Raw genomic sequence first — 25,739 nt, forward strand, 5'->3', positions numbered from 1 at the left:
ACCAATTTTCAAAATTTTTGAAAGTAAACATTAATAATTATAAAATAACCCACGTGTTCTTTGGCACAAGACGAAAACAGACTAAAAGGCAAATAAAGGGTCTTCATGAATTCTTCATGAGAGACTAATGAGAATCTCAGAAGATGATACCTGAGAAAATACAGATTTATCAAACAAGTCCAGCAAATACAGCAAAATTACCACCTGATGCCAGACCATGAACAGCTCTACACTCACGAAATACTCAGATAATAAAAACTTGATTTGAACTCATTTTTTAAAAGTGAAAAAAAAAAGGAAGACTCATAGAGAGATGCTAATGGCATTGCATTTAAAATGCATCTTAAATTTGTACATGCCTGCAGGAGAGAGCACTCACAGAGGCTCCCTCATACAAACAAATGTTTTACTGGAAGAAGAAAAATGCTTCCTGTCATTTGCCTTTTAAGCAACACAAACACCATCATCACCATGCTGATACAGGGGCCATGATCCACAAAGTTCATCTTTTCTCTCTTGAGATCCTACTTGGTTTAACTCTTTGATCACAGAAAGCTGATCACCAACTTTTTCAGCAGTTCAGCTGCTAGGTTGTGATTTCAGTGACAGTTTTTAATTAAGAAGATTTGGATCATTTTAAAACCCATCAAGTGGAACAACTCAAAGCTGTATATTTGCTTAAGGCTGTAAAGGATGCAGGATTGTTGCATTACCATATTTATAGAGCAGGTTCTGTCTGACTGCTGTCATGGAGGAGATCAGGGAGGAAGCCTTGTATGGAGTGTCCAGATGATCAGTGATGGCACAAAGGGAACTCAGCACTTTGGCAACACTTCCCCGGGCTAAGGCAAAGGCCAGGAGTGTCAGCTCCACCTCTGGAGTAGTACAACAACTGGGAGGAAAAACAACAGTGTGAAAAGAAAAACTGAGACATTCTGTTTTTCAATAAAGACAAACTGCCACAGAACCTCCCAGGCGCCTGTTTGTTGATGCATTTGTACTTTTCATGGTACTTAAAAAAGAGCATGTGAGTAACGATGTAAAAATTTGATTTGCACTCTTCCAAACCACTTCCCACTGCATCAACCACACAAGCTCACCTTGTTATTCTGATAAGGAAGCTATCTACTTCTTCCAAAACATTTGGTGACAAGAAGCTTGAAAAATCTGTGGAGCCTGGTGTTAGGGATAGAGGTGGCATGTGCTGCAGTGCTTTCCTAGGAAAAAGTGAAACATATTGTCAGGAAACCAGGTAGAATTGGAGAAAAGAGCCTCCTAATGTGAATTAGAGGCTTGAATCTTCATGCTTTGTGTGGGCAGGTCTCTGCAAATTGCTTCTGAGTGCACTAAATCTATTTACACAGAGATTATCTTCAAAAGCAGTATTGCATTCTAGGCAGGGAAAGTTCCATGACTGCTGGGTAATCTTGAATCTAGTCTCAATCTCAGATTTAATGAGTCAAACATATCAAGGAGATTTAAATTAAATCTGTGACAGCATTAGAAATAGCTTAGTATCCAAGCATTGCCTCATTTTAAATTGGTCCAGAATTGAGCAAGAGCCTGCGAACAAAGGGAAAAATGATTTGAAAATCCCTCAGAAGAATAAGAGAAACTAAGAGAGATACTTGTTAGCTCAAATCAGAATTATTCTGAATTACCAAAGATATTTTGATAGCCCCTGAAATTAGGAATCCTCAAGCAGTTTCACCAACATTATTCTATCCAATACTGAAGTTTTCAGTATTACAGTTATTCCATCCAATTCTAAAGCCTGGGGATTTTGCTTTATAATTCTAAACAGTGAATCTAGTTCCTGAAATCATGATTTTAGTCAGGATAATAATAATTTTTCAATGCTTTATTAGCTCAGTGTTCACGTTCTATTTCTAAAAAATCTCTAAACTTCACCAAAACTGAAGGTCTTCAGTTTCAGCAAAGCCTGCAAATCTGGGACTATGAGCATGTATGAAGTTATCTAAACTCTGAAGAGATTTCACAGATGACAGAAATTAAAAGATAGGTTAGTGGACTTTAGCCTACAGGATTCATTAACCTAATGACAACACTGCTCTTCAGTGTGGTGACACTGTGCTAACTGAGCTCTGTAAAAGCTCATGTGGGTGTGGAGAGGTTTTATTGGGATTCCAATCCTTCAAGTCATCCAGCAGAAGTGTTTGGCAATCTAACAAGGAAACGTTACACAGAAAATGGTCAATCACCACAAGCAAACATTTGCAAGGAGATGGTGCAAATACTCAACTATATCCCCATAAAATGCACAACAAAGCATTATATAAGTAGAAATTTGCAGAAAATTAAGCTAAATTAAGCTCCAGTCCTAAGGGGAAGATGTAAATTTTATTGATTATTAATACCAGACAAGAAAAATGAATTAATTTTATGTTGCTCAAAGTCATTACAAGTAAATGGATCAGTGAAAAATGTATTTTTCAGTGTCCATTAAGTCATGGTTTAACAACTAGATTAGATGAAACAGCCAGGAGAATTACACTTGTTCTAGTACATGCAAATGGATAGAGGAAAAACATCAGAAATCCGAACAATGAGACAGAAAAAGCTGTTTAAACACCTGAATGGAGTAGAAACCAGTCACATACAACAGATTGCTTCCTAAAGCCAGAAGTATTTTTCTAAAAAAATGAAAAAGTACCTAAAATCCATTCATGGTTTAACAACTAGATTAGATGAAACAGCCAGGAGAATTACACTTGTTCTAGTACATTCAAATGGACAGAAGAAAAACATCAAAAATCTGAACAATGAGACAGAAAAAGCTGTTTAAACACCTGAACAATGAGACAGAAAAAGCTGTTTAAACACCTGAACGAAGGGAGTAGAAACCAGTCACGTACAACAGATCGCTTCCTAATCCCGCAAGTTTATTTTTTTTAGAAATAGAAGTAGCTCAAATCACAGCCCATGTAAGTTTGGTACTTACTGAGTATTCTGTAAAATGGTGTGAACAAATGCTGGGTTGGTTTCCATGGAAGCTGTCACCAGAGAGGTCAGCAGGGACCAGTACCAGATGGCCGAGGCGTCGCACACGGACACTCCCACCTTCCTCACGCGCTGGTAGCCCACAGCTCGCAGCCCGTGGATCCTGGTGTCACAGCCATCACTAAGGCAACGCTTGATGTTTATCTGTACATCTGTCAAAAAAACAAATCAGAAATTTTTTTTCCAATTTCTTCTGCTAGATTAGAGTTAGAAGAATAGATATTCTAAATATTGAATTAGCACGGGATCTCTTGGAAAAGTAATGGTAGGTATGGAACAGAACTGCTTGATATGGACAAGCACACATCCTCTGATCTGGAGAATTTAGTCCTCTGTGCACCTTCTGATCTGGAAAATTTACCCTTTGCATCAACAGCCTGTGTATCCATTACAGATGCTATGGCTAGAAATTAGGAAAAATTGTAATAAAATATCCTCAAAGTGGAAAATAGATTATTTCACCAGTACCTTCCTACCTAGATACACAGGAAGTGCCTTGGAAGCAAGTGGTTGTGGAGATAATAGGGAAAAGGAGCAAAGCCCAAAGGCAAAGTTACATAAAAATTTTTACACACGTTCTTGACCATTTTGCACAGATGGCATTGTCCTGATTACTTTTGAGGAACAACATCCTAGCTGCCCACTTCTGTGGCAGTGAAAGCTCCTCTCAGGGAAAAACGTCTTTTGGAACGGAAGGGACAAAATTCCTGAAGCTGCAGAAACCATCTTAGGAAGGAGCAGCTTTTCTTGATTGATTCCAATATAGCACCCACAGAGCTACCAGAATCAAAAATAACACTATTTAAAAGCATAAAACCTGCCTTACATTGGACCAACTTCAGAGTTTCAGTACCCAAAAAAAAAGCAGATTTTTTGCTAGATTCTATCAGCCAACATATGCTTTCACTCTGCAAGCAAGGATATTTTGAAACTGCCCCATGTTTTCACATTGAAAGGCTAAAACTGCATATTCAGTAATTTTTCTCTTCAACCCTTAGCCCACGTTACAGAGACCACAAGAAAAGCTTGGAAAACTCTCTTACAGGCTAGAAATTAAACCAGAATTAAAACAACTCCTCTGACGCAAGGACAAGGCCCAAAGTGTCACCCCTGATGAATGCCTCTTCAACACATCTCTCCATGATCTACCCAACCTTTCACCTTGCAAAAAGCACCAAAGCAGAATCCCAATGGTATCTTTATTGACTCACACATCTGACTAATGTTAGCGTTTTCCAACAGTGTTACGTAGCCAGTGATATTGCTTGGAATGTGAACATCTCGGACCTCCTGGAGACTGCTGGCATTCCTTCCCACTGCCACTGTGACCTGCTGTGGCATGTAACTCTGGTCATTAGCTGCCACTGCAATGGACAGGTGTCTCAAAACCACATCTGGTTTCATCTTTAAACTGCAAAGCAAAGAAGAGAAAATGGCTCTTGAAAAGAGAAGTCAAGCACCGTGCTTTTATTATTATTTATCATAATATTATACATGTATAATATAATAGATATTATATTATTATTCACTCATTTTCCTCCTCTACAAACACAAATAAATCCTCTGAAATTTACCTAATGCTTCACAGGTGTTCTTAACACCATACGATGGTGAACGAGTTTAAAAAAAATTGATTTAGAGAACAGTTGCCTCTGAGAGACTGTAGAATTTTCTATTTATATTTTCAACTGAGAATTCATTCCTCAGGAATAAAAATACAATGCTAATAATGACAAAAATGAGATTTTTTTTTTCCTTTGAAGCACACATTCTAACATTGAAAAAAAACCACTAAACATTTCTGTTTCATTGAGCATTTCTGTTTCATGGAACTTCCTGGACAATGGCAGAGTGTTTCTATTCAAGTACCAACCACTGCATCTGTATTACAGCTTGGAAAGCTTCACTATACAACAAAGCTGTGTGTCACCACAGCAGATACAGGCATTTTACAGGTGACCTTTTATTTGGCAATCAGGATTTCAATTTTATGCAGAGATTAATGACTTCTGCTTTTATCTGTATTCATCTGTCTCTCATTAATTCCAGCTGTTTTCAATTACACCTGTATTGGGTTTGTGTGACAAGGTTTTGGCAGTGGGGAGGCTACAGGATGTGAGAAGTTGCTGGAGGCTGGACCTTTGTTCCCATGGAGAGCAGTGTGCACTGGAGGAGGTTTGCTGGCAGGATTTGTGATCCCATGGGGACCCATGCTGGAGCAGCCTCTTCCTGAAGGACTGATCCCCATAGGGGCCACTCACATAGGTTCTGGACTTGACAATCCTTGGGGATCCCTTCCAACTCAATACTCTGATTTTGTAAGGACCCACACTGGAGCACTTTGAGGGGAACTGTCTCCCATGGAAGGAACCCTACACTGGTGCAGGGAAGCATGTGAGGAGTCCTGCCCCTGAGGAGGAATGAGTGGCAGAGCCAGCATGTGATGAACTGAGTGCAGCCCACACTCCCCATCCCCCTGTACCTCTGAAGGGGAGGAGATAACTTCTCTTCCCTTTTTCTCTAAGCCTGGGAAGAAGATTTGCTTTTGCTTCTCCTAACCCCACCCTGATTTAATAAACTGAACTAAATTCCCTGAATCAAGTCTGTGATGGTAGCTGGTGAGAGAGCTCCCTGCCCTTGAGCCAAGAGCCTTTTGTTACATTCTCTCTCCCCTGCCCATCTGAGGAGGGGAGCCATGGAGCAGCCTGGCATCCAGGCAGGATGGATCCAGCCCACCCTCCTGGCTGTGAGCCCAAGGCCCTGAGCTCCCCCAGCCCTGAGCTCACCGGATCCAGTGGGAGCGGGCGCTCCCGTCCGACTGCCAGAAGGACGAGGTTTCTCCGTTCGTCATCTTGTCGATATCGGCGGAATTGGAGGAGGTCTCGATGTGTGTGTAGCACTTTGTGACAGACTTCAGCTTGTCTGACTCCTGATCACCATTCAGATCACTGGGGTATTCTGCAAAGAAACCACTCAGAATATTTTTCTCTGGCCTGTCTTGAGTGTTGTTATACCTTTGTAAGAACTGTCTCACACAAATGAACTTGTTGGCACAGAACACAGGCCCTGAAGGAATGTTTCTGACAGGAACTAGGAGACAGCAAAGTTTCATTTCAGATGAAATTGCAATAATCTCCATCTACCACTCTCTGTATGAAAACAACTCCATTCCCTGGAGTTCAATAGCCTTTATCAACCCCTTTCATTACTGGCTTCAACGCTGCTTTATTATTTTTGTGCCCAAATACAAACAGATGAAAGGCAAAATAAATTACAATGGAGAAAACTTCAATTCATGTATTTGAGGGAAAGGACAAAGCACTCTCTTTCCCATGTAACTTGATCTATTTCAATAGAAATGCAGAAATCTGAAAATATCTAGTCAAACTGCAAAGAAAAGGAGCCCTCCCCATAGGGACCAGGGCAGTCCCATCAGAGATACAGTATAAGATTCATCACCTCCAGCCCAAAATGATAAAGTATCTTTTAGTACTGAACAGTCAACCTCATAAAACATCCACCTTCACATGGAAACTAAGTTTCTAGAACTAGTAGAGATATTTGACTGAATACAGAATATCACAAATGAGTAACCATCAATTCTGAGACAGGCCAGGAGAAAGATAAGAACATTCCAGAGTGTTACTCAGATTGCTGAGTAGTTCAGGAAATAATTTATGTGCTTCAAAAAACCAACAAAAATTCACAGAAGCATGCAGATCAACCTCATAATAGTCGAGAAAGCTTTTCATTTTATCTGTAGCCTCTTTTTCACAGCCATGTGAAATCCTGCAAAAGAAGGGAAGCATTGCACACCTCTCTCCTTGAGGAGCAGTCGATCCAAGGAGTCCTTGAGCACGGAGGAGCGCATGGTGCAGATGTTGTTGAAGTACTCCAGCACCGGGTAGGGGATGGCAGTGCTGGAGATGCGGTTCCTGTGCAGGAACCTCAGGATCATCGAGGCATGAAGGCCCAGGCGCTCTTTGGACTCAGAAAATATATCAATAAAGCCTAGAAAGAGACAGCATTTCCTCAGGCACCACAATGTGAGAAGGATGTAAAACTATCAGAGGATGTAGCTCAACTCTACAGCAGGGAAAAGTGCAGGGAAATATTTTTGCCAGCGACTTGAAATGCCTGAAGGAGTTCAAAACAATTACCAAAAATCTCATATTTATTTTGCTGCCCCAAATCCTTACCTTCAAAATCTAAGTGAAGCAGTTTCTACTTAGTTAACAGTTACCCTGAGCTACACTGAGCTTTTCCCTTTGGAATTGTGGATTATTCCCAATGCTTTCCACCAGCTTGGTCAGAAATGCCAGTTCCTGAGCACTGGTACCTGAATCCCAGTGCATGCACATGCATACAACAGTACTCTCCAAGTCCTCTCCTCTGAATGCTCTGCAGCAAATTCTAGTGTTTCTTGTCTGATCCTTTAAGGCAAATCCCCTTTAGCCACTTATCATCAAACACTTGGAAGGAAAGCCAGTAACTGACACTTATCCCAGAAATCAAATTCGGAAACTGGCACTTTCTGAACTAGCAACCATAAAACCTGAATTATGTTTTATCAGGATTTCAAATGCTGAATAACAATATAATAATAATAATAAAATATGTGACTCATCCCCCGGAACAGACTCCATGGAGGATTTATTCCTCCAGTTACCAAGTACAAGGCTGCATTAGCTGGGCATTCACCAAAATTCTGCAAGGTACATTTTCTGTCTGTGAGGTGAACCAAACAGGGGTAAGACACTCCCCAGTCACACACAGAAGGAAACAGTGGTTATTTGTGAAAGGAAGTTCTGCATGCAATTATGGGAAATGTTTAATTTACAACAACTCCACTTGCTTGACATTAAAGAACTAAGAACCTTCTGGAGAATGGTTTTGATAAGATTAGGACAAGCAATGCTATTAAAGCAATTTATTGAAGCAGCACCTTTTTTATGGGGCTGGGCTTGGGAAACCCTTTCTTCCAACACTCTGCTCTCATACCTGGCACCAGTGAGCAAGCTTGCAGTTGCCTGATTACATGGCTCAGCTCCCCCTGAAGATTTGCTCCACTAGAATTCTTGAGAGCCTCCAGCATATTCTCCACATCAACAGTGCCATCTCCTTCAGCATCAAATTGTGCAAAGGCCTGAAGAGTAACCAAAAAAAATGTATTTCAGCATATTTCCTTAAAGCAAGGTATTTTATAGAAACCATAGCAACAAATGTTGTAACACTGGTAAAACAAAATCAAAAGAATCCATTCCCCAAAGTATTGGATTCATGGTGACAGGAAGCAGCCTGGCTGGAAATCTGCAGCATTTAGTAAGTTTGAAGGTATTTGCACTGCCTTCCTATAAAAGTCAGCTGGAGTCATGCTTAGGTGGAGACAGCCCATCATAAACACCAGTGAATCAGCAGGATCCATCCAGGGGTAGCTGGGACTGGAAGGAAGGAAAGCTTTTGCTTAGCAAAAAGCTCCTCAGCTGAAGGGTGCTTTGGTTCCAAAAGCCACACCTTCGATTACTCATCACTGCTGCATCCCTCTCTCACTGCATCCACTCAAATTCCTCCAGAGGTTACATATTTTCTTTATTTAAGAAATTGTCCTAAGAACAGTAATATTTTTTATTTGATTTTTCCTTCCATAAACTGTCCTCCTACACCAAAAATCAGTTTAATATAGTTTGTCTAAGTGTTTTTGAAAACAAAGGAGAGAGTTAGAAAAGGTTTGGGAATTTTTTTATTGAAGAGAACCACTGGCAGCTTTATTAACTTTGACCTTAATAAAATTTTTAATATAAAAAGTTGTGTGAGTACAAAAAGTAACTCACACAGCATTTCACAACTTTGAACTAACAAATGTACAAGGTATTTTTATTCAGCTGAGCCTATAAATCAGAACTATGCCCATAAATGTAATTTACTTTAACTAGCTATTTCAGACAACTCATGATTCAGTGACACACTACTATTAAAATCTGGCTATGTTTTCACAATCAGATTTAATTTTGAAACAAACTTCTGTTTAACTGCTAAAAATGCAACTTGTTCGAAAAGAAAAATGCAGTATTCAGGAGCATCCACCTTTTTCATATAAATTGGGAATGTACTTACAAAAGATATTTCTTTACAAGCAAGACTTGAGTCTCCCTGCCCTGAACTTTGTATTCCAAGCTGAGCCACACAAACCAAGCAAATGTGGTCTCTAAGGACAGATGATCTCACAGGAGTCTGAGTCAAGGGGTTGCTGCTGCTCAGGAGGAAGCTCCTGCTTCCCTCTCTTGGTTTGTTCCCTGGTTATCAGACTTGATGTACCATTAACAGTGCTATCCTAGAGAGGAGTAGCCTGAAATGATTAGCTCAAAATAACCTGCCAATTAACCATGGCATAATTACAGCAGTAAAATGAGAGCAAAGTCCTCACAAGACAACAGAATTGAAACACAGTGTTTTAGCTGACTAAAGCTCTCATGGCACTTCTGTGGCACAGAGCTGGATTTGAGCTTGGAAACTTTAGAGTGTCTTATTATACACACAGCTGAACCCAAGCTAATAATGATCACCTTTAAACAATTCTTTTGAGCAGCAAAGCTGGTGCTGAGCATCCAGCAGGCACCAGGGCCAGTCCAGCCCAGACACTGGGCAGATCCCAAAACAAAAACCCAACACCTTTGCTTGAGGACAACAAGCCAGAGAGAATTAATTCTAATAGACATAACCCAGTTGCCAAAACAATTCAATGTACAGTTTCACACCTCACCATTCTCACCATTTTCCCTCATACCTGAAGTGAAACTGCACAATTACTAAACTACAAAATGAACAAGTTTTGTGATGTTACTGGTGACAATAAAACACAAGGCAACAAGGCTGAATCTGCTAACACCTGCTTGAAGCAATTTTTTATACTCTCATGTTAGGAGGGATTACTACATATATGCTTTTCCTCAAATCATAATGCAGTATTTTGTTATTTTATTTTTAAACTCTTCCTCTGATCTCAGGAGATTGCACCAAACATAGAACTCTAAAATTATTTTTGACTGTTCAGTATAACTTAAACTCTGTATTTGACAAAAACCATATACAATTTCCACTGCTGTCCTGTGTAATGGGGAAAAGTAGGGGGGGGAAAAGAGAGTGTCAACCTGTAAAGAATTTTTGAGCTGTGTGCAGGACTGGGACATGATACAATTCGGCAGTAGCCTTACCCAACCCAGCTCATCCTGCTCCTAAATAAATGCAGTAACTCCATACAGTTCAACCCTGAACATGAAGAAGCATGTGAGAAACATCCTTCATAGGAAATGATGGGTGAGAGGGTTGCTTGGAAATACAGCACATGGAAAAATCAGCCCTCATCTCAGAGCTCAAGAGCTGGATGGCACAACAAGGTATCTGAAAGGTGACCTGGGAGAACTTCATGTTTCACCCTCTGCTCTCAGTAGAACTGCAGCATTAATGTTGCCAGCCAAAGCTGGGTACATGACATGACAACTGCTGAAGCAGTACCAAGAAGGATTCAGAGGTTCAGTTCATATAGGAAAACAGACTTTGCATTTAAACATTGTTCATAAAACATCTGAAGTCTGTGCCCAAAGCCCTGCACCGAGAAGATCAAACCTGGGCTGTGCCAGACAGGACTCCAGAGACATTAAAAAGTGAAACCTATTGACCTGCCACCCCTAAAGTGACTCCTCAGCGTGAAAGGAAAGCTCAAACACCACAGCTGATGGGTTAGTGCCAGAAATGATGACATCAAGGTTTTCCACAGAACTCTCAACATCTCAGCTTTGCAGGGCAGATGTGACCACACATCCGCGGCACGCTGAATCCTCTGACAAGCTTTTTCCCCACTCCCTGGAGCAGGAAATGAAACCAAAACAAATAGATTCCTCATGCAGAGGAGGACGTGAAATACAGACAATCCTCAAAATATTTCTGCAGCCCACAAAGCCCAGCTGTTTGTGCCAACAAGAAGAACCCCAATGGACCCATTTCACCTTGCTGCTGTTACAAATGAAGATGTGCTCGTTACTGGCTCTTCTTGTGAACGAGCTGCAAGTGGAGGCAGCATTTCACCAAGCTACTTAAACCAGTCTGGTGAAAACACACCTATCTGGACATGAAATGAATCTCCTTCCAGTTTTTAGAAGCCTTGTTCACCTGTCAGCACTGATTTGAGGCGTGTGTGTGTGATTTAACAGTTTACACAGTTGTTCTGCTGCTCGGGAGCAAAACAAAGCCAGCAGGAAGTGACTGCTGAGCTCAGGAACTGCTTGCACTCAGGAATTCAGACACAGCCACTTTCTCAAGTGAGTGTGGAATTCCCAACAGGGTGTTCTGCTGCATTTTGGATTACTACAGAACAAAGCTAAAGTTTAAGTGTTCTAGACATTAAATTCTTCATATCATTTCCCACAGAAGGGGAAAACCCAGCAGAAATGAAAACTACTCTCTTCTACCATTAAAAGCTGACCATAACACCTTCTGCCTGTGGAAGGGGATCTCTGTTACACTACTTCCTTACACATTTTCCAAAAGTCCTACTTTACAATAAAAGAAATGCTTGACAATTTCACTGCTGGTCCTAAAAGGCTACAATAAAATCCAGCATGGTAAACTTTGACTTGCTGATAACGCTAGTAAGTATCAAGAGGAATTACTCAGGCAGGATTTCCTACCCGTGTTCCCACCACACCTGCGCTCTCAGCTGCACCAGCACCAGCAGAAATATTGCTGTAAAAACCCATTTTATTCTTCAGTGGCCGCTGAGCATGATCACTGATAACTGACATAAGTTTTCTTTTAAAGGGATATCTGGAAGCTGACAGGCTGTCCATCAACAGCAGCAGCCGCTTTCCCAACCTTGCAGAACCCTCTGGCCTGGCCCTCCCCACGTACCAGGACGCGTGTCCGGGGTCCCCAGGCTCGTGTGGATGGCCACGGAGCCGGTGGCAGCGCCCACAGCGAGGGCTCGGGGACACCGACCCCCAGCAGCACCCGGAGGTTCCCCCGATGCCGATCACCCCCCTGCCCGGACAGGCGGATCCCCGGAGGGAACCCCCATCCCCGGCCGTGCCCAAGGCCGGGCTGGACGGCGCTCTGAGCAGCCCGCTCTGTTGGAAGGTGTCCCTGCCCGTGGCAGGGGCTGGAACGGGATGGTCCCCAAGGTTCCTCCCCTCCCGAGCTGTTCCCGATGCCCGCGGACGGCGCTTCCCGCCGCTCTCACCTCCTCGCTCTCGCCGCGGGATCCGGCCGCCAGCCGGGACACGCTCTCCAACACCTCGCAGAACTGCTCCAGGCTCACGGCCTCGTCGCCGCGGCTCAGCCGCTCCTCCAGCCATCGCACCAGCGCGCTGTGGTGCCGCGACACGAGCGGCTCGGGCAGGGCCGCCTCCCGCAGCCGCGCCGTGGCCTCCCGCAGCCGGGCCTGCTCCAGCAGCACCTCGGCCGGCGGCAGCGCCGGAGCGGCCGCGCCGGCTTGGGGCGCGCCGGCCGCCCCCTCCATGCCCTCTTCGGCGCCCTCCTCCTCCCTCCTCGCTGCTGTGGCTCGCCGCCGTCCCCATGAGCCGCTCGGGAGCCGCTCGCAGCCGCCGCCGCCGCCGGTGCCGCCGCCGCTCCCGCCGGTCCCCGCCCGGCCCGGCCCGCCTTAGTCAGCAACTTCCCGCCCGCCGCACCTGTCAGCGCGGGGCCGCCACACCGCCGCAAAGCGACACCGCGCCACACCGCCGCAAAGCGCCGCACTGCCGCAAAGCGGCGCGGCGCTGCCGCAAAGCCCGGCCCGGCGGCTCCCGTGACAGGGACGGGGCCGGTGAGGGGACACGGGGGGGACAGCGAAGGTTGGGGACAGCGATCCCGTGGGGAGACTGCGGCACCTGAGCCCGGTTCTGTGGCGAAAACTAAGGGGGAGTTCATGAATTCATAGACTTATCTCCAAGGGGTGCCAGTAGGGCGATGCCAGACTCTTCCGTGGTGCCCAGTGACAGGATGAAGACTAAAGGCCACAAGACAAATTTCACCTCAACATGAGAAAAAGTCTTTAACCTGAGTGTGGCAGAGCACTGGGACAGACTTGTGTCCCTCTCTGGAGAAATGCCAAACTCACCCAGCCCCTCCTGTGTCACCTGCTCCAGGTGCCCCTGCCCTGGCCGGGGTTACACTGGGTGATCTCCACAGGGCACTGACAACAAGGGATTCTGTGTGAAAAACGTCAACCACTTAGTTTTTAAAATTTTAAAAGCGTAATAGTAATAAAATGGTTATGAAAATAGTAATACAATTAGAGTAATATTACTTTGGACAATTTGAATTTGGACAATTTGAGACAATAAAAACAAAGAGTTAAGGATGTCCAGGTACCATTTTCTGGGCAGCACAAGCCCGAAAAAGGACCCCCATTAACAAAGGATTAACCCTTAAAACCAACACCTTGTTGAATATTCATGCATCTCACACATGATGCATAAATTCCATTCAAACACAGGATTCTGTCTGGTCAGTGTCAGCTTCTTCCTCTGAATCCTGACGGCGTCATCCTGTCCGAGCAAGGCGGGAAGAAGTTTGTTTCTCCTGATAATGGAACAATAAATTCCTTTTCTCTGAAAGATTTAGATGTCCTGTGACTGCCAATCTCAGTGCGAGCCCTTTCTTTAGGAAAAAAAAAAGTATCCTGCATAGCATAGGATATTCTATATCTATAGGATATTCTATATTCTAACATGGGTAGGAAATCCTGCCTGACTAATTCCTCTTGATACTTACTGGCATTATCAGTAAGTCAAAGTTTACCACGCTAGATTTTATTGTAGCTTTTTAAAAGCAGCAGTGAAATTGTCAAGCATTTCTTTTATTGTAAAGTAGGACGTTTGGAAAACTTGTAAGGAAATAGTGTAACAGAGATCCCCTTCCACAGGCAGAAGGTGTTATAGGATTTATTCCTTGGCTGGGGGATTCACTCCTTCTATTTTAACATTTTTTTGTAACCTAAAGCTATATTTACCACCCTACTTAAGAGAATTAATACAGCATTACCTTCTAACACAACACATATAATATTCATTTTAACATTTGCGAAAAGCCAAACATAAGACACCCATTTTTCACAATCTGTGACTGTCCTTATGAACAACGGCGTTGCTCAGAGGGTGGTGAGGGCTGGCACAGGCTGTCCAGCGAAGCTGTGGCCGCCCCGTTCCTGGAGTGTTCGAGGCGGGGTTGGCCGGCGTTTGGAGCAGCCAGGGCTGGTGGGAGGCGGTGTTGTTCTGAATAGAATTAAGAAGGAGAAAGGTCTCCTGCCCGTGTTTATTTCAGTGTAAAATCAGTATAAAATCATCTCCTCCCAGCCCGGAGCGCTCCACGGCCCCGCCGCCACACTGCCGTAAAGCGCGCCCTGGGGCCGCCCGTCCCGCCGGACGCGGTTGGGCCTCCACGCTGCCGTGCGGCGAGGGAACTGTCGCGCGAGCGTTGCGCTGTCGCGGCGCGATGTGGCGGGGCGCGGCCGCGGCGCTGCTGGGCCTGGCCGCCGCCTGCCTCCTGCGCCGCGGGTTCGAGCCCCGCGCCCGCCTGCTCAGCGCCGCCGAGCTGCGCCGATACCGGGGGGCGCCGGGCGAGCCCGGGCTCTACCTCGCCCTGCTGGGACGGGTCTTCGATGTGGAGCGGGGCCGCAAGCACTATGGGCCCGGCGGCGCGTACAGCGGGTTCGCAGGTACCTGCGGTGGGGCGGGGGGGGAGCGGCTGTGTGAGGGGCTGGGTGTGGGCCTGGCGTGGCCTGGCTGGGGAGGGGACCATCCCCGGGGGTGTGGGTGTCGCCGGGTGTCACCGCCGGCCGGGGAGCACAGCCCGGGCTGGGAGGAGGGAGAGCTCAGCCCCTGTTTGGCCGCTCCGGGGCTGGGCTGTATTCCAAGGCTGGGGAATTCACTCCGTGGCTAGGGAATTCAGTCCAAGGCTGGAGAATTCACTCCATGGCTGAGGGAGTCACTCCATGGCTTAGGGATTCGCTCCTTGGTTGGGGGATTCACTCCATGGCTGGGGAATTCACTCCTTAGCTGGGGGATTCAGTCTGTTATTGAGGAATTCACTCCATGGCTAAGGAATTCCCACTATGGCTGGGACTTGCTCCTTGACTGGCGGATTCACTCTATGACTGAGGAATTCACTCCTTGACTGGGGGGTTTCACTCCCTGGCTGGGGAATTCATCCATGACTGAGGACTTCACTGCATGGCTTGGGGATTCACTCTGTGGCTGAGAAATTCACTCCTTGGCTGAGGAATTCATTCCATGGCTGGGGGGGTTCACTTCCTGGCTGGGGAATCCACTCTTTGACTGAGGAATTAACTCCATGGCTGAGGAATTCATTCCATGGCTGGGAGATTCACTCCGTGGCTGAGGAATTCACTCCTTGGCTAGGGGAATTCATCATCATCCAAGGGATTCATTCCTTGGCTGGAGGATTCAGTCCTTGGCTGACGGATTCACTCCATGGCTGGGGAATTCATCCATGGCTGGGGAATTCACTCCATGGCCGAGGAATTCACCCCTTGGCTGGGGGATTAATTCACCCCTTGGCTGGGGGATTTACTCTGTGGCTGGGGCTCTCACCCCGTGTGGATCTCACCCGCGCTGTGCTCTCCCCCCGTGCCCCGCAGGCAGAGATGCCACCCGAGCGTTTGCCAGCGGCGATTTCAGCCCGGCGGGGCTGGTGGACACCGTGTCGGGGCTGTCCCCCGCGGAGCTGCTCTCCATCCACAGCTGGCTGAGCTTCTACAGCGACAACTACGAGCCCGTGGGTAGGTCTGGGGGTGGGTGGGCTCACACGGGGATGGGTGTGCAGGGCTCTGAGATTTGCTTCCCTCCAAGGGAAAGTTAAATCGTTTTCCCACCTGGTTGCTGTCCTCTTTGGATTGTCTCTGCCGAGCACAGAGCATGGAGCCAGCCTGAAATCACTCAGGAGAATGTTGGGGCAGCAGTGCAGGGCAATTGTTTTGGGGAATGGCTTCTGGGCTGTGCAGCTGAAACTGCCTTTGGTTTTCAGCTCTGCAATGAGTGTGTGCCCAAGCTTGTCCTGTATGGGTTTATTAATATGGGTAAACTGTGTGATCTAAGGGTTGAAGGGATGTAAGCTCAGTTTGGTTCTAAAATTGGGCCATGGTGACACCTTTTAAATAGCAAATTAAAAATAAAGCCCCACCAGAACAATGCATTTTCCTTGCCTGGGAACAGGTCTGTGGTCTGGAAACACTGTGGTCCTAATTGATCTCCTCTCCCAGGGAAGCTGGTGGGCAGATTCTATGATGAAAATGGGGCACCGACAGAAGCCCTGAGGGAGGTGGAGGCTGCCATTGAGGAAGCTCTCAAACTGCAAGCAGAAAGTGATCAGGAGCAGCAGCAATTCCCACCCTGCAACTCTGAATGGAGCTCTGCTAAAGGCACTCGGTTCTGGTGCTCCAGAGAGAGGTGAGCCTGTCCCCTCTGGAGCAGAGGCTTTTTTTGGGTGCCCTGTGCTTTGTTCCTGCCTCTCCTGGCAGGGGGGGCATGGGAAGGTGTCCTGACCCCTGCAGGCACCACACTCTGTTGGTAGGTGAGCTCTGGACCTGGTGCTGCCAGGGCTGGAATAAGCCAGGCATGGGCTCTGTCCCTGCCTGAATTCCCAGGGTTGTTCAGGTGGGAAAAGCCCTGTGAGAGCTCCCAGTCCAACCATTCCCCAGCACTGCCAAGGCCAGCACTGACCTGTCCCCCACATGCACACAGCTTTTACATCCCTGCAGGGATGGGGCCTCCCCCACTGCCCTGGGCAGCTGTGCCAGGGCCTGACCACCCTTGCCATAAAGAAATTCTCCCCAGTATCCAACCTAAACCTCCCCTGGCTGTTTCCTCTTACCCCCTCCCTGTGAGCAGAGCCTGACCTTCACCTGCCTCCCAACTCCTGTCAGGGAGTTGTAGAGAGTGAGAAGGTCCCCCCTGAGCCTCCTTTTCTCCAGGCTGAGCCTCTTCTGTCACATTGGAATCAAAGAATTTACCACACATGCACCTGATCTCCTGTTCTCAGCAAAACAGGACAGAAATCCCAGCTGGACTGGGATTCAGACAGGTTCTGTCACCTCTCAGGAATACAAGCATTAACCTGTGCTTGTCAGACAGTTTCACAGCCTGGCTCAGAGGCTGATACCAACATTTTCACGTAAACCACATGAAAATGAGATTAAGCTTTGAATAATCATTTCCTACCCTCCTGTTAGTAGCTATCTCTCAGCTTAGGGACAATTTTGTTTGAAGATGAAATAATTTCAAAATGCTTGGGCTTTGTGTCAGCCCAGCAGCAGCTCTGTGTCCCCAGGGATCTGCTCCTGTGTGTCACTGAGCTTGGGGACAGCCTTGGGACCAGGTGTGATGTGGCAGTGACTTCTGTTAGAGGCTTAAAAGCTGCAGTGGTTGGGGAACAGGCAGGACTTGGTCCATAGAGAGACACTTAGACATAAAGAGACATGATGAATTAGCTGGGGAAGTACTTTTTTTCTGCCCCAGTTCTCAAAATCACTGTGTTTAGTGTTTTGTCAGGGCACAGAAGGCCTAAGAGAGCCTGGTCTATTGGAAAAGGGCCCTGCCCATGGCAGGGGCTGGGCTGGATGATCTTTAAGGTCCCTTCCAACCCAAGCCACTGTGATTCTGTGAAGATGTTTGGTCACCTGTGAGCATTTAGGTACCTCCAGAAGAGGCATTTTGCTGTGCTCCAGCAGGCTGTGATTCCTCTGGCAATGGAAGCATGGAATGCAGGAGTTGGTGACTCTCAGAAGGGTAGAGCCTGCAGCAGCAGTGATGAAACCAGGGCCAGGCCACAGGTTTCTGAAGCACAGCCAATAAAAAGATAAAGGCTGTGGGATGGTGGCTGTTTAAACAAAGCCTGGATGTGGCACTCAGTGCCAGGGTTTAATTGAGGTGTTGGGGCTGGGTTGGACTCAATCTTGAAGGTCTCTTCCAACCTAGTCATTCTGTGAATTCTGTGGCAGCAAAGCCTACCTCAGTGTTAGTTCTAGTTTAGAACTATTTATCTCAGATTATCTCAGGTTTTTCCCTGAGGATTCTCTAGTGACTGGAAGCATTTTCCTGGGTTTGAATTGTAACTGATTTTCATTTTCCATTCGCAGCGGGGGCGTGCCCAGAGCCTGGGCCGGGGTCCCGCGGAGGCTGCACCGCCCCGGCTCGCAGGGCACTCCCTGCGTGTGTGTCAGGAGCTCGGGGCCGCCCTGGGGCCAGCCTGGCTCCTCCCAGCACCGCGACAGAGGCGACCTGGATGACCCTCGGCTGCAGCAGTACGAGGGCTGCCATCCCCTGGCCGAGCAGTGCGTGCTCCCCACGGGCTGAGCCAGGCAGGGAGAGAGCCCTGCACTGAAACCTTGCACCGGGGATGGGCAGCTCCAGCTCCAGCCCTTCCACCTGGCCCTGCAAAGGGAGCAGGAACAATCTCATGGGATTCGTGATGCTTTTTAACATGTGGAGATGGAGGAAACATTTCAGCCAGCTCAGTGGCTAAAAAATCAAGTAACGGGATGATTTCTTTATTTCTATGGGAAATATTTTTGCACCTGTGAACAAACTGTAAGATGCACAGCCTGAATTGTGCTTTAGAACTGCTCCTTGTGCACTCAGGGACTGGATGTTTGTGCGCAGTGATGGGACAGTGTGCTGTGGTTTAAGGCAATGAAATCAGTGAGCACAGAACTGCTGCAGCATCACTGCCACAGGTCCTGCTGCAGGCAATGCTGATGCTCCTTCCCAGGCACCTGACTCACTCCCAGGAGTTGAAAGGTAGCAGGGAGAACCCTGAATTTCTTCTGCAATTAAGGTCCACAGTATCAGGAACTTGCACAGTTTAGTTACACACAAGCTTTATCAAATTCTTGGAGAAGGCAAAGGCCAGAGCTGCATTTCCTCACTGTGTTTGCATTAGATACTGTGCCAGGATATTGAAGCCACCTGTGAGAATTGTTTGATATTAACCTCACTGTCCTGGCCTGTGATTCACCACTTTCAAACTGTTCTGATCAGGAAGGAGTAGTTTAAAATAGCTTTCTTTTGGTTGCCTGGGTGGCAACAGAACCATCCTACTGTAATCTGCCTCCTGTTTCCATTCTGGTATAAAACTTCCTCCCATCTGGTCTGTGCCTATCAGACTATAACCTGAGCTGGATGTGCCCTTACAAGACCCAGCACTCTTAAAATCCATATTTATTGTGTCACAGCTGGCAGAATTCAGCAATGTGAGTGACTCCCAGAAATGCAGGGCAGGTCATTACCCTCTCTGGGTGAGGCTAAAAGGGACGAAGCAATACCTGCACTACAAACCTCAAGCTGCAGGGAAGCATTTGCTGGTTTTAGTGGAATCTGCTGTTAAAATCAGTTTTGGTGGAGCTGAGCTTTGAGAGAGACATGCAGATCAGGGTCCAGTGGTGGCACAGGTTGTGGTCAGTTCTTCTTAAGGCAGCTGCCACCTGTGTGTAAGCAGCTGAAAAGTGTTTATAAACTGATTTTTAGCTACCACCACCTCTGAAGAGAGGCCCAAAATGTAAATGATGAGTTAATACAGGAGGCACCATTCACTCCCCTGCAGCAGGACACATTACAGCACTTCCCACTGATAAAACTCCGAGGATGCTCCAGCTGCCAGGGATGGAGCCACACAAACTTCAACCTGCACATGCTTGGAACAGGGTGGGGCAGGGGGGTTGTGTTTTATTGTTGGGGTTTTTTTTACCTATCTTCATCCTGAAGAGAAGCCCCTGCAGACATTGCCCTGCTGTGCCAGCTTGTGGCACTCAGGGGGGAGCAGGATGTGTGGCAGAACCAAACCTCAGCCCTGGGCTTGAGCCATCTCTGGGGGTGGAGTGAGAAATGAAAACTCATTTCACACAGTGCTGAAGATTAAGCTGTGTAAAAGTTGCAGCAGAGAGCTGCAAAGCAGCACTTCACTGCCTCCACAGCTTTGGCCTTTGCCACATTTAAAAAGACACCACCACTTTAAAAAGAAATTGCATTTAAAGTAGTGAAACCATCCCTGCAAATGATTGGCAAGTAACTTTAAAAGAGCTTTTTAAAGCCATTTAAAAGTCGCAGCAAATTCCAGACTATTAAATGCTGTAAGGAGTAGTTGGCAAGGGCAAACCAGTCCCAGAGAAGGTGGGACCAGCTTGACCTTCTGAGCAAGTTTCATCTTGCTGGAACGCTCAATCACTATGCAAATAGTGCTGAGGGGATGGTTTTGATTGCAAGAGCTACACAAAAATCAAATAAACTGCTGCAAAAAGGCAGGGCAGGGAGGTGCTAGTTCAAGTTAAAGTTGGTTGAAAACCAGTTCATAGCTTATTCCTCAGTTTAGGGTTTGGAAACACTGGGGAGGAAGAGTTTGCCTTGCAGTAGGAATAAATAATCTATTAAAGCAAACAGGGAGACACCCTCAGTGACCTGAAGTGCTCCAAGTATCTCCAATTGAGCAGCTCAGCTGGATTCTCCCATGGTGGAAAGGGAACAGTGATAGCTACAGAGGGCTCAAGTCACCACAGACAGTGCTCTAATAAAGCTCACCATTCATCTGTACTTCAGTAAGTTTTATTAATAAAAGACTAATAATGCATCACAATCTCACCCAGAAGTCTTGGCTGGGTTTGCTATTGCACTGAAGTTTTCCTTTTCCTGAAGTGAAGCTGCAGCAGCTCTCTGCTCTCCAGGGGGCTGAGCTGCCTCCAGCACACAGCTCTGAGTGCTCCCAGGGTTGGGAACTTGAGCTGGTGAACTCCATGAAGCAGCTCTGGCCCGTGGGCAGCTCAGGTTTGTTTCACAAGACTGATTATAGGTAAGTCTAGTATAAGGCATTCAAGATGACTACATGGTACAAACTAGAACACCAGACCTTGACAGCCAAAAGAACAGTTGGAGCAGTTCCACAACATGAAAATGAATACTGGACTAATTTCAGAACAAAGAATAAAGCTGTTGTGCCCAACTGGATGTTGTATCCCTGGTTTTCTTCGTGGTTTGTCAGGATAAGCTTGTAGAGGGGCAGCTGTCTCTACAGGAGCAGACACTTCCTTAGCAAGGTTTCACCTCACAATGCATCATCTAGTTCTGCATTTTATTACAAGTAGAATCATTACACAACGAAGTAATGCATATTGGAAAAATACATTTTTACAACTCCAGACAAACATTGCAGATAAAATGCCATTGTTCTAAGACTTCCTTTTCTATTTCACAGAGGGTATTAGAAGGTTCAGTTATTTCTGTCACTCATACAAGCTTTGATTTTTCTAGAGATGAGTTTGCTGCAGTGACCACCTCTGCTGGTTACAGAGAAAAGAGGACTTGCTATTAACATTTGATCTACAAAACCATCCAGCCTTGGCCTCCCATACTGTTACATGTTAGTTTATAAGCACTACAAGAGCAGTTGGACAAGCTGTTATCTCCAGCATGGGAAGTCATTAAGGCATCTGTCAGCTTTTAGCCAGCAACTTACTCTGCTCTGTTAGTGCCTCCAACAGCAACGTTCTCACTCCACTCAGTGGTGTGAAACAGTGACTGCACCTTTTACAGACAGAAAATTCCAGCCAGACCACGGTTTGTGCTTGTGTAAGAGTGCTGGACCATGGTGTTTGCTTGTGTAAGAGTGCTGGGTGACTGCAGGCAAAAGGAATCCAGTCTCAGAACAAAAAGCTACAGCATGAACCACCCAACTTCCCATGCAACCCTGCTGAAGTGCCTGGAGCCTCGTGTGACAGCAGCACTTCCAGGGACACAAACTAAGTTTCCATCTAAGCTTTTGTTCAATGCTTGGCAGACTAGAGTTAGTATTTACCACTAAAAGCAGGGCTAAGAGGGGTGGGGGGTTTGGTAACAACTCTATTATGCTACAAAAAGGGAAGAGCAGTTGTTTAGAGTTAGAAATGTGTTGACCACCACTACATTACCAAGTGCCTCATTCACATTTGTACCCTGTAGTGGAGCATTGCCAGCAAAACTCCCAAAAAATCTCAGTGGTCTGAGAGCTCAGACCAACACTAGGCAGAGTGTGTGAGGGACTGAGCCCCACCAGTTGTCTGGTGGGGTCAACTCCTCAGCTGAACTAGAAAAGAACTAACGTGGGTTTTGGTTCAAGGTGTGAGCTTTCCCTCTTCAGCTCTGGCAGAAAGCTATTTAGAGTTGGCTGGAAGGAAACTATCTCAAAGGCACTTTAAAAGGATCAAATTTGCTGAATTTAGTTGCTTTAAATTAAACAAACACCTCAGGCTGTACATTTAACAATAATCTACTTTCTTTTCAGACTTCAATAAGTAAGCTGGGACAGTACTGGCTGTAAACAGCAAACCAGGAGCACCACAGGTGGTTTCCCAGGTCCCTCCCACAGTTTTACAGTTATAATCAAGATCCTATTTCTTAGAAAGCAACTACCCAGCCTTAACTTGCCATTCAGTTAATCTGAATTTTCACCAGATCCACATTTTCCATCACTGCTTTCCTGTTCCCTTGCCCTTACATCAGCGATGCCACTGAAACACTGATGTTTAAATGCTTTGGCAATTACATGCTGTGCAGTTTTCCCATCAGGCTGAAGCCCACAGGAAACCCCTCCTCTGCACTGTCTTTCAGCATTCTGAGCACACCCTTACCCCTCCACAGCACTTCAGCTCCAAACCAAGAAGAAAAACAACATGTTACCATGGGATTACAGTCAAGACTTCTTTCACCAAATGCACTTTCTCTCCATCATTCTTTCATTGCTAGAAATCTGCAACCAGTGACACCCTGAAATATCAGAAGTACAATGTTTTCCATCATCTCTTTCACTCAAAAACCCCCAAACTGTAGATTGTAGTTAACACCAACAATTACTGCAGCTAACATTAACTGACAGCACTATTTTCCCTCATTCACCTACAGTATTATGCCAGAGGTGCACCATTTGCATTAGGAACTGTGTTAAGAGACCAGCTGTGTTACCCAGAGCATTCTGTTGGAACATGTCAGCAGCAGACATCAAACAGTGAGGCAAGTTTGTATTTCATCCATTGTTCTTCCCTAGTGGTACAGGGGTGATTCCAGTTACAATACAGGCATATTAGAAGATCAAAGTGCAGATCAAGTGAGACTTGATGTGAAATTAATCATACAAATGTCAGCAATTACACCTCTTCTGTCCTCTCCTTGCAGAAGCTTGAGGAAAACTGAGAAAGTTTCCTGTAACAGGAGCAGCCTGGTTCATCATCTCATCTTACTCTTTAAGACCAACAAGTCACTGCTCCAAACAGGGCAACACATCATCACCTGTCCATACAGCTCACTGGAGATAACAGTCATTAAAAAATGCACACCAATTCATGGAGTAAAGACAAGGAATGCTGAATTGAGTCTATACTAGCTTTATCTCTTGAAATAAAAACAGCCCTAACATGGCATGTAGTTTTGCTTAAATAGCCATTTTTTCTAACTGAAGCCTTTGCCCACCAAATCACAAGCTGGTCTACCAGTCAAGTACTTTCCTGTTTACCCAGACAATGTGGTGGTGGGTTTACACAGATTCAGCATGTTGAAGAGAGTACAACCAGCCTAGATTAAAACACTGCAGCTTACTCCTAACAGGAAGCCTCCATGTACACTCCCCCCACTCCCCAGCAATCCCGCTGAAAATGGACCCAGGTTTAGTGTCTAGAGGTGCAGCACATTCTACACTTGGTAGAGTGACTGCCTGACTCTCCCACAGCAGTTACCAGGCCCCTTAAGCGCCAGGAAAGTGTTTCTCTCCCTCCTGGGACTCCTAATGCACTTCAGCATTTATTGCTGTACTGTGAGTTAGACTCCACCACTTTTAGTGTTTCTCCTTTAGCACATGCTCAGGCCTTTCAGCAAACTCATGGTCATTTACACAAGTGCCATGGACTGGAAGGACCAGCAACATAAATATGAAAGTGCAATGAAGACTGACAGTTCCAGAAGGTATGAGCAAGAGCATTTTCCTAAAACAATCTTGCACTTGTCTTGAACATGCTAAAGCTAATGAGTCATTTGCTGAGGAGGTATCAAGATGTGGATCTGCAATTCTGACTGCTTTGCATCAGATGTTGTAAAGCTTTCTGTTGTAAGGCCACAATTCTTGAGCTATACTTAGAACTACCCCCAGGTCTGAAGAGTTTCTTGAACAGTGGTTGCAACAGCTCAGTTTAGCTTCACAAAAAGTCTTCTCTAGAGAAGGGGAACGTTTACCTTTAAGACAAAGCAAAGAAAGACACCTGGTTACCCTGAAACTTAATACCATCTCTACTAAGCAGCCTGAAAGCCACAGGACTTAATAGAGTTGCTCAGTGCAAAGCACCATGTTGAGGACAGACCTGTTTTATGCTGATTCAATCAGTAAAATTTCAGCTTCCATACCCCACTGCAACTAGAAGAGGGTCTCAATTCTTTTGTCACTTGGTTTGAACAATCCACTCTGATTCCTAGTGAAGTCTATCGCAGCCCGATACATTTACAGTCATACAAAATCATTTATACCAGAGTATATCATAACAGGGTCCTTAATGAGTTCAGTCTATTGCAGAAGACATGTGTAAGCCTCCTCTTCCCTATCCAGAGGGCTTGTAAGCAGAGCTGCTGTCAGGAGCACTGACTGGGAATCCCTTTACTTCCACAGCATACTAGGAGACTCCTCCCAGAGTCAGGACATCAAAGCAGATGTTGCAAACTCGAACTGGCTTGTTCAGATCAAATTTTATGATAGGAATCTCCTTTGTTGAGCACTTATGGCAGAGCAGGCGTCCACAGTGTCGGCTGTTGGCAGAAGAGGGGTGGGAGAAAAGTGAATTCCCTCCTAGTGAACATCAGGATGTTACTGTTTGACATTCTTTATCAATGATAGCATCATTAAATACACATTAGTAGTTGAAAAGCTATGATTATCTTGTATCTTCTGATATTTGTCTTGTACCTTTCTGATAATGTGGAACAATTGACAAATGCCAACAGCACGTGCTGGTTCTGTACCAGTGAATCACATGGTACTGCTTCAACTGAGGCACATGGAGTTTCTCCAGCACACTGAGCTAAGAAAAATCTTAGCTTAACACCCTTCCAACCCAGCACGTTTTGTACTAGTTCAGACTATTTTAAAAAGGCAACTCCTATCTACACAAGAGCAGCTCATGTTCATCTTCAGCCATTTCCACACTGCAAACAGGATCCCAAACCTAAGCTGTCAATACCTGCCCAAATCTGCCACCTCTTTTGGAGGAGGTCATCCTACCACTGTGGTGGTGGTGTGCTCCCTCCTGTCTTTCCTGGGTAAGCCACAGCCCCAGTGGCTGCTCTCTCTGAACCTCCTGCCTCCACAGAAGGCTCTCCCTGACCCCAGCCTCTGTGCAGGAAATAATCAAGTCCTGATAAACTACTGCCACATCTACCACTGAACTTCTATTAACTCACTCTCTTAATAAAATACATTGTTGCTCCTCTGTGGAGTGAAGTGCCTCACACTCTTTCTCTTGACAATTGGGTATTTAAATCCTGTTTCACTACTGGAACTTGGACATGATTTCTCATTTGTAACTAATCAGAATATTAAATGCACAAGCTGCTTAAAACATTATTTCAGTCAGACTGCAAGTTTCTGATCTAAGACAGGATGGAATGTTTCAGCTGGATTAGTGGTTACACACCTATGTTAACATGGAGGTT

General features: G+C 45.8%; 3 protein-coding genes across 3 annotated transcripts in view; 1 reads left to right on the forward strand and 2 right to left on the reverse strand.

The window, feature by feature from the left end:
* ZZEF1 (zinc finger ZZ-type and EF-hand domain containing 1) overlaps positions 1–12,590 on the reverse strand; it is a 58,725-nt gene extending 46,135 nt beyond the window's left edge. Inside the window, 9 exon segments of the mRNA XM_030962626.1 lie at positions 714–892; positions 1,101–1,217; positions 2,963–3,173; positions 4,233–4,432; positions 5,808–5,979; positions 6,838–7,032; positions 8,023–8,167; positions 12,254–12,556; positions 12,558–12,590. Of these exon segments, the coding sequence (XP_030818486.1) occupies positions 714–892; positions 1,101–1,217; positions 2,963–3,173; positions 4,233–4,432; positions 5,808–5,979; positions 6,838–7,032; positions 8,023–8,167; positions 12,254–12,556; positions 12,558–12,590 (1,555 nt within the window).
* A 1,915-nt stretch (positions 12,591–14,505) lies between these two features.
* On the forward strand, positions 14,506–20,154 carry LOC115911476 (neuferricin). Its single transcript, XM_030962454.1, has 4 exons — positions 14,506–14,728; positions 15,671–15,811; positions 16,292–16,478; positions 18,167–20,154. Exons 1-4 carry the CDS (start codon positions 14,506–14,508, stop codon positions 18,381–18,383), a joined length of 768 nt encoding a protein of 255 aa, XP_030818314.1. The 3' UTR covers positions 18,384–20,154.
* ANKFY1 (ankyrin repeat and FYVE domain containing 1) overlaps positions 20,154–25,739 on the reverse strand; it is a 32,798-nt gene continuing 27,212 nt past the window's right edge. The window contains exon 25 of the mRNA XM_030962453.1: positions 20,154–24,836. Within this exon, the coding sequence (XP_030818313.1) occupies positions 24,704–24,836 (133 nt within the window). The 3' untranslated portion in view covers positions 20,154–24,703. The remainder of the gene's footprint in view (positions 24,837–25,739) is intronic.

This window comes from Camarhynchus parvulus, chromosome 19, assembly GCF_901933205.1.
Source record: "Camarhynchus parvulus chromosome 19, STF_HiC, whole genome shotgun sequence".
NCBI classification, from domain to species: domain Eukaryota; kingdom Metazoa; phylum Chordata; class Aves; order Passeriformes; family Thraupidae; genus Camarhynchus; species Camarhynchus parvulus.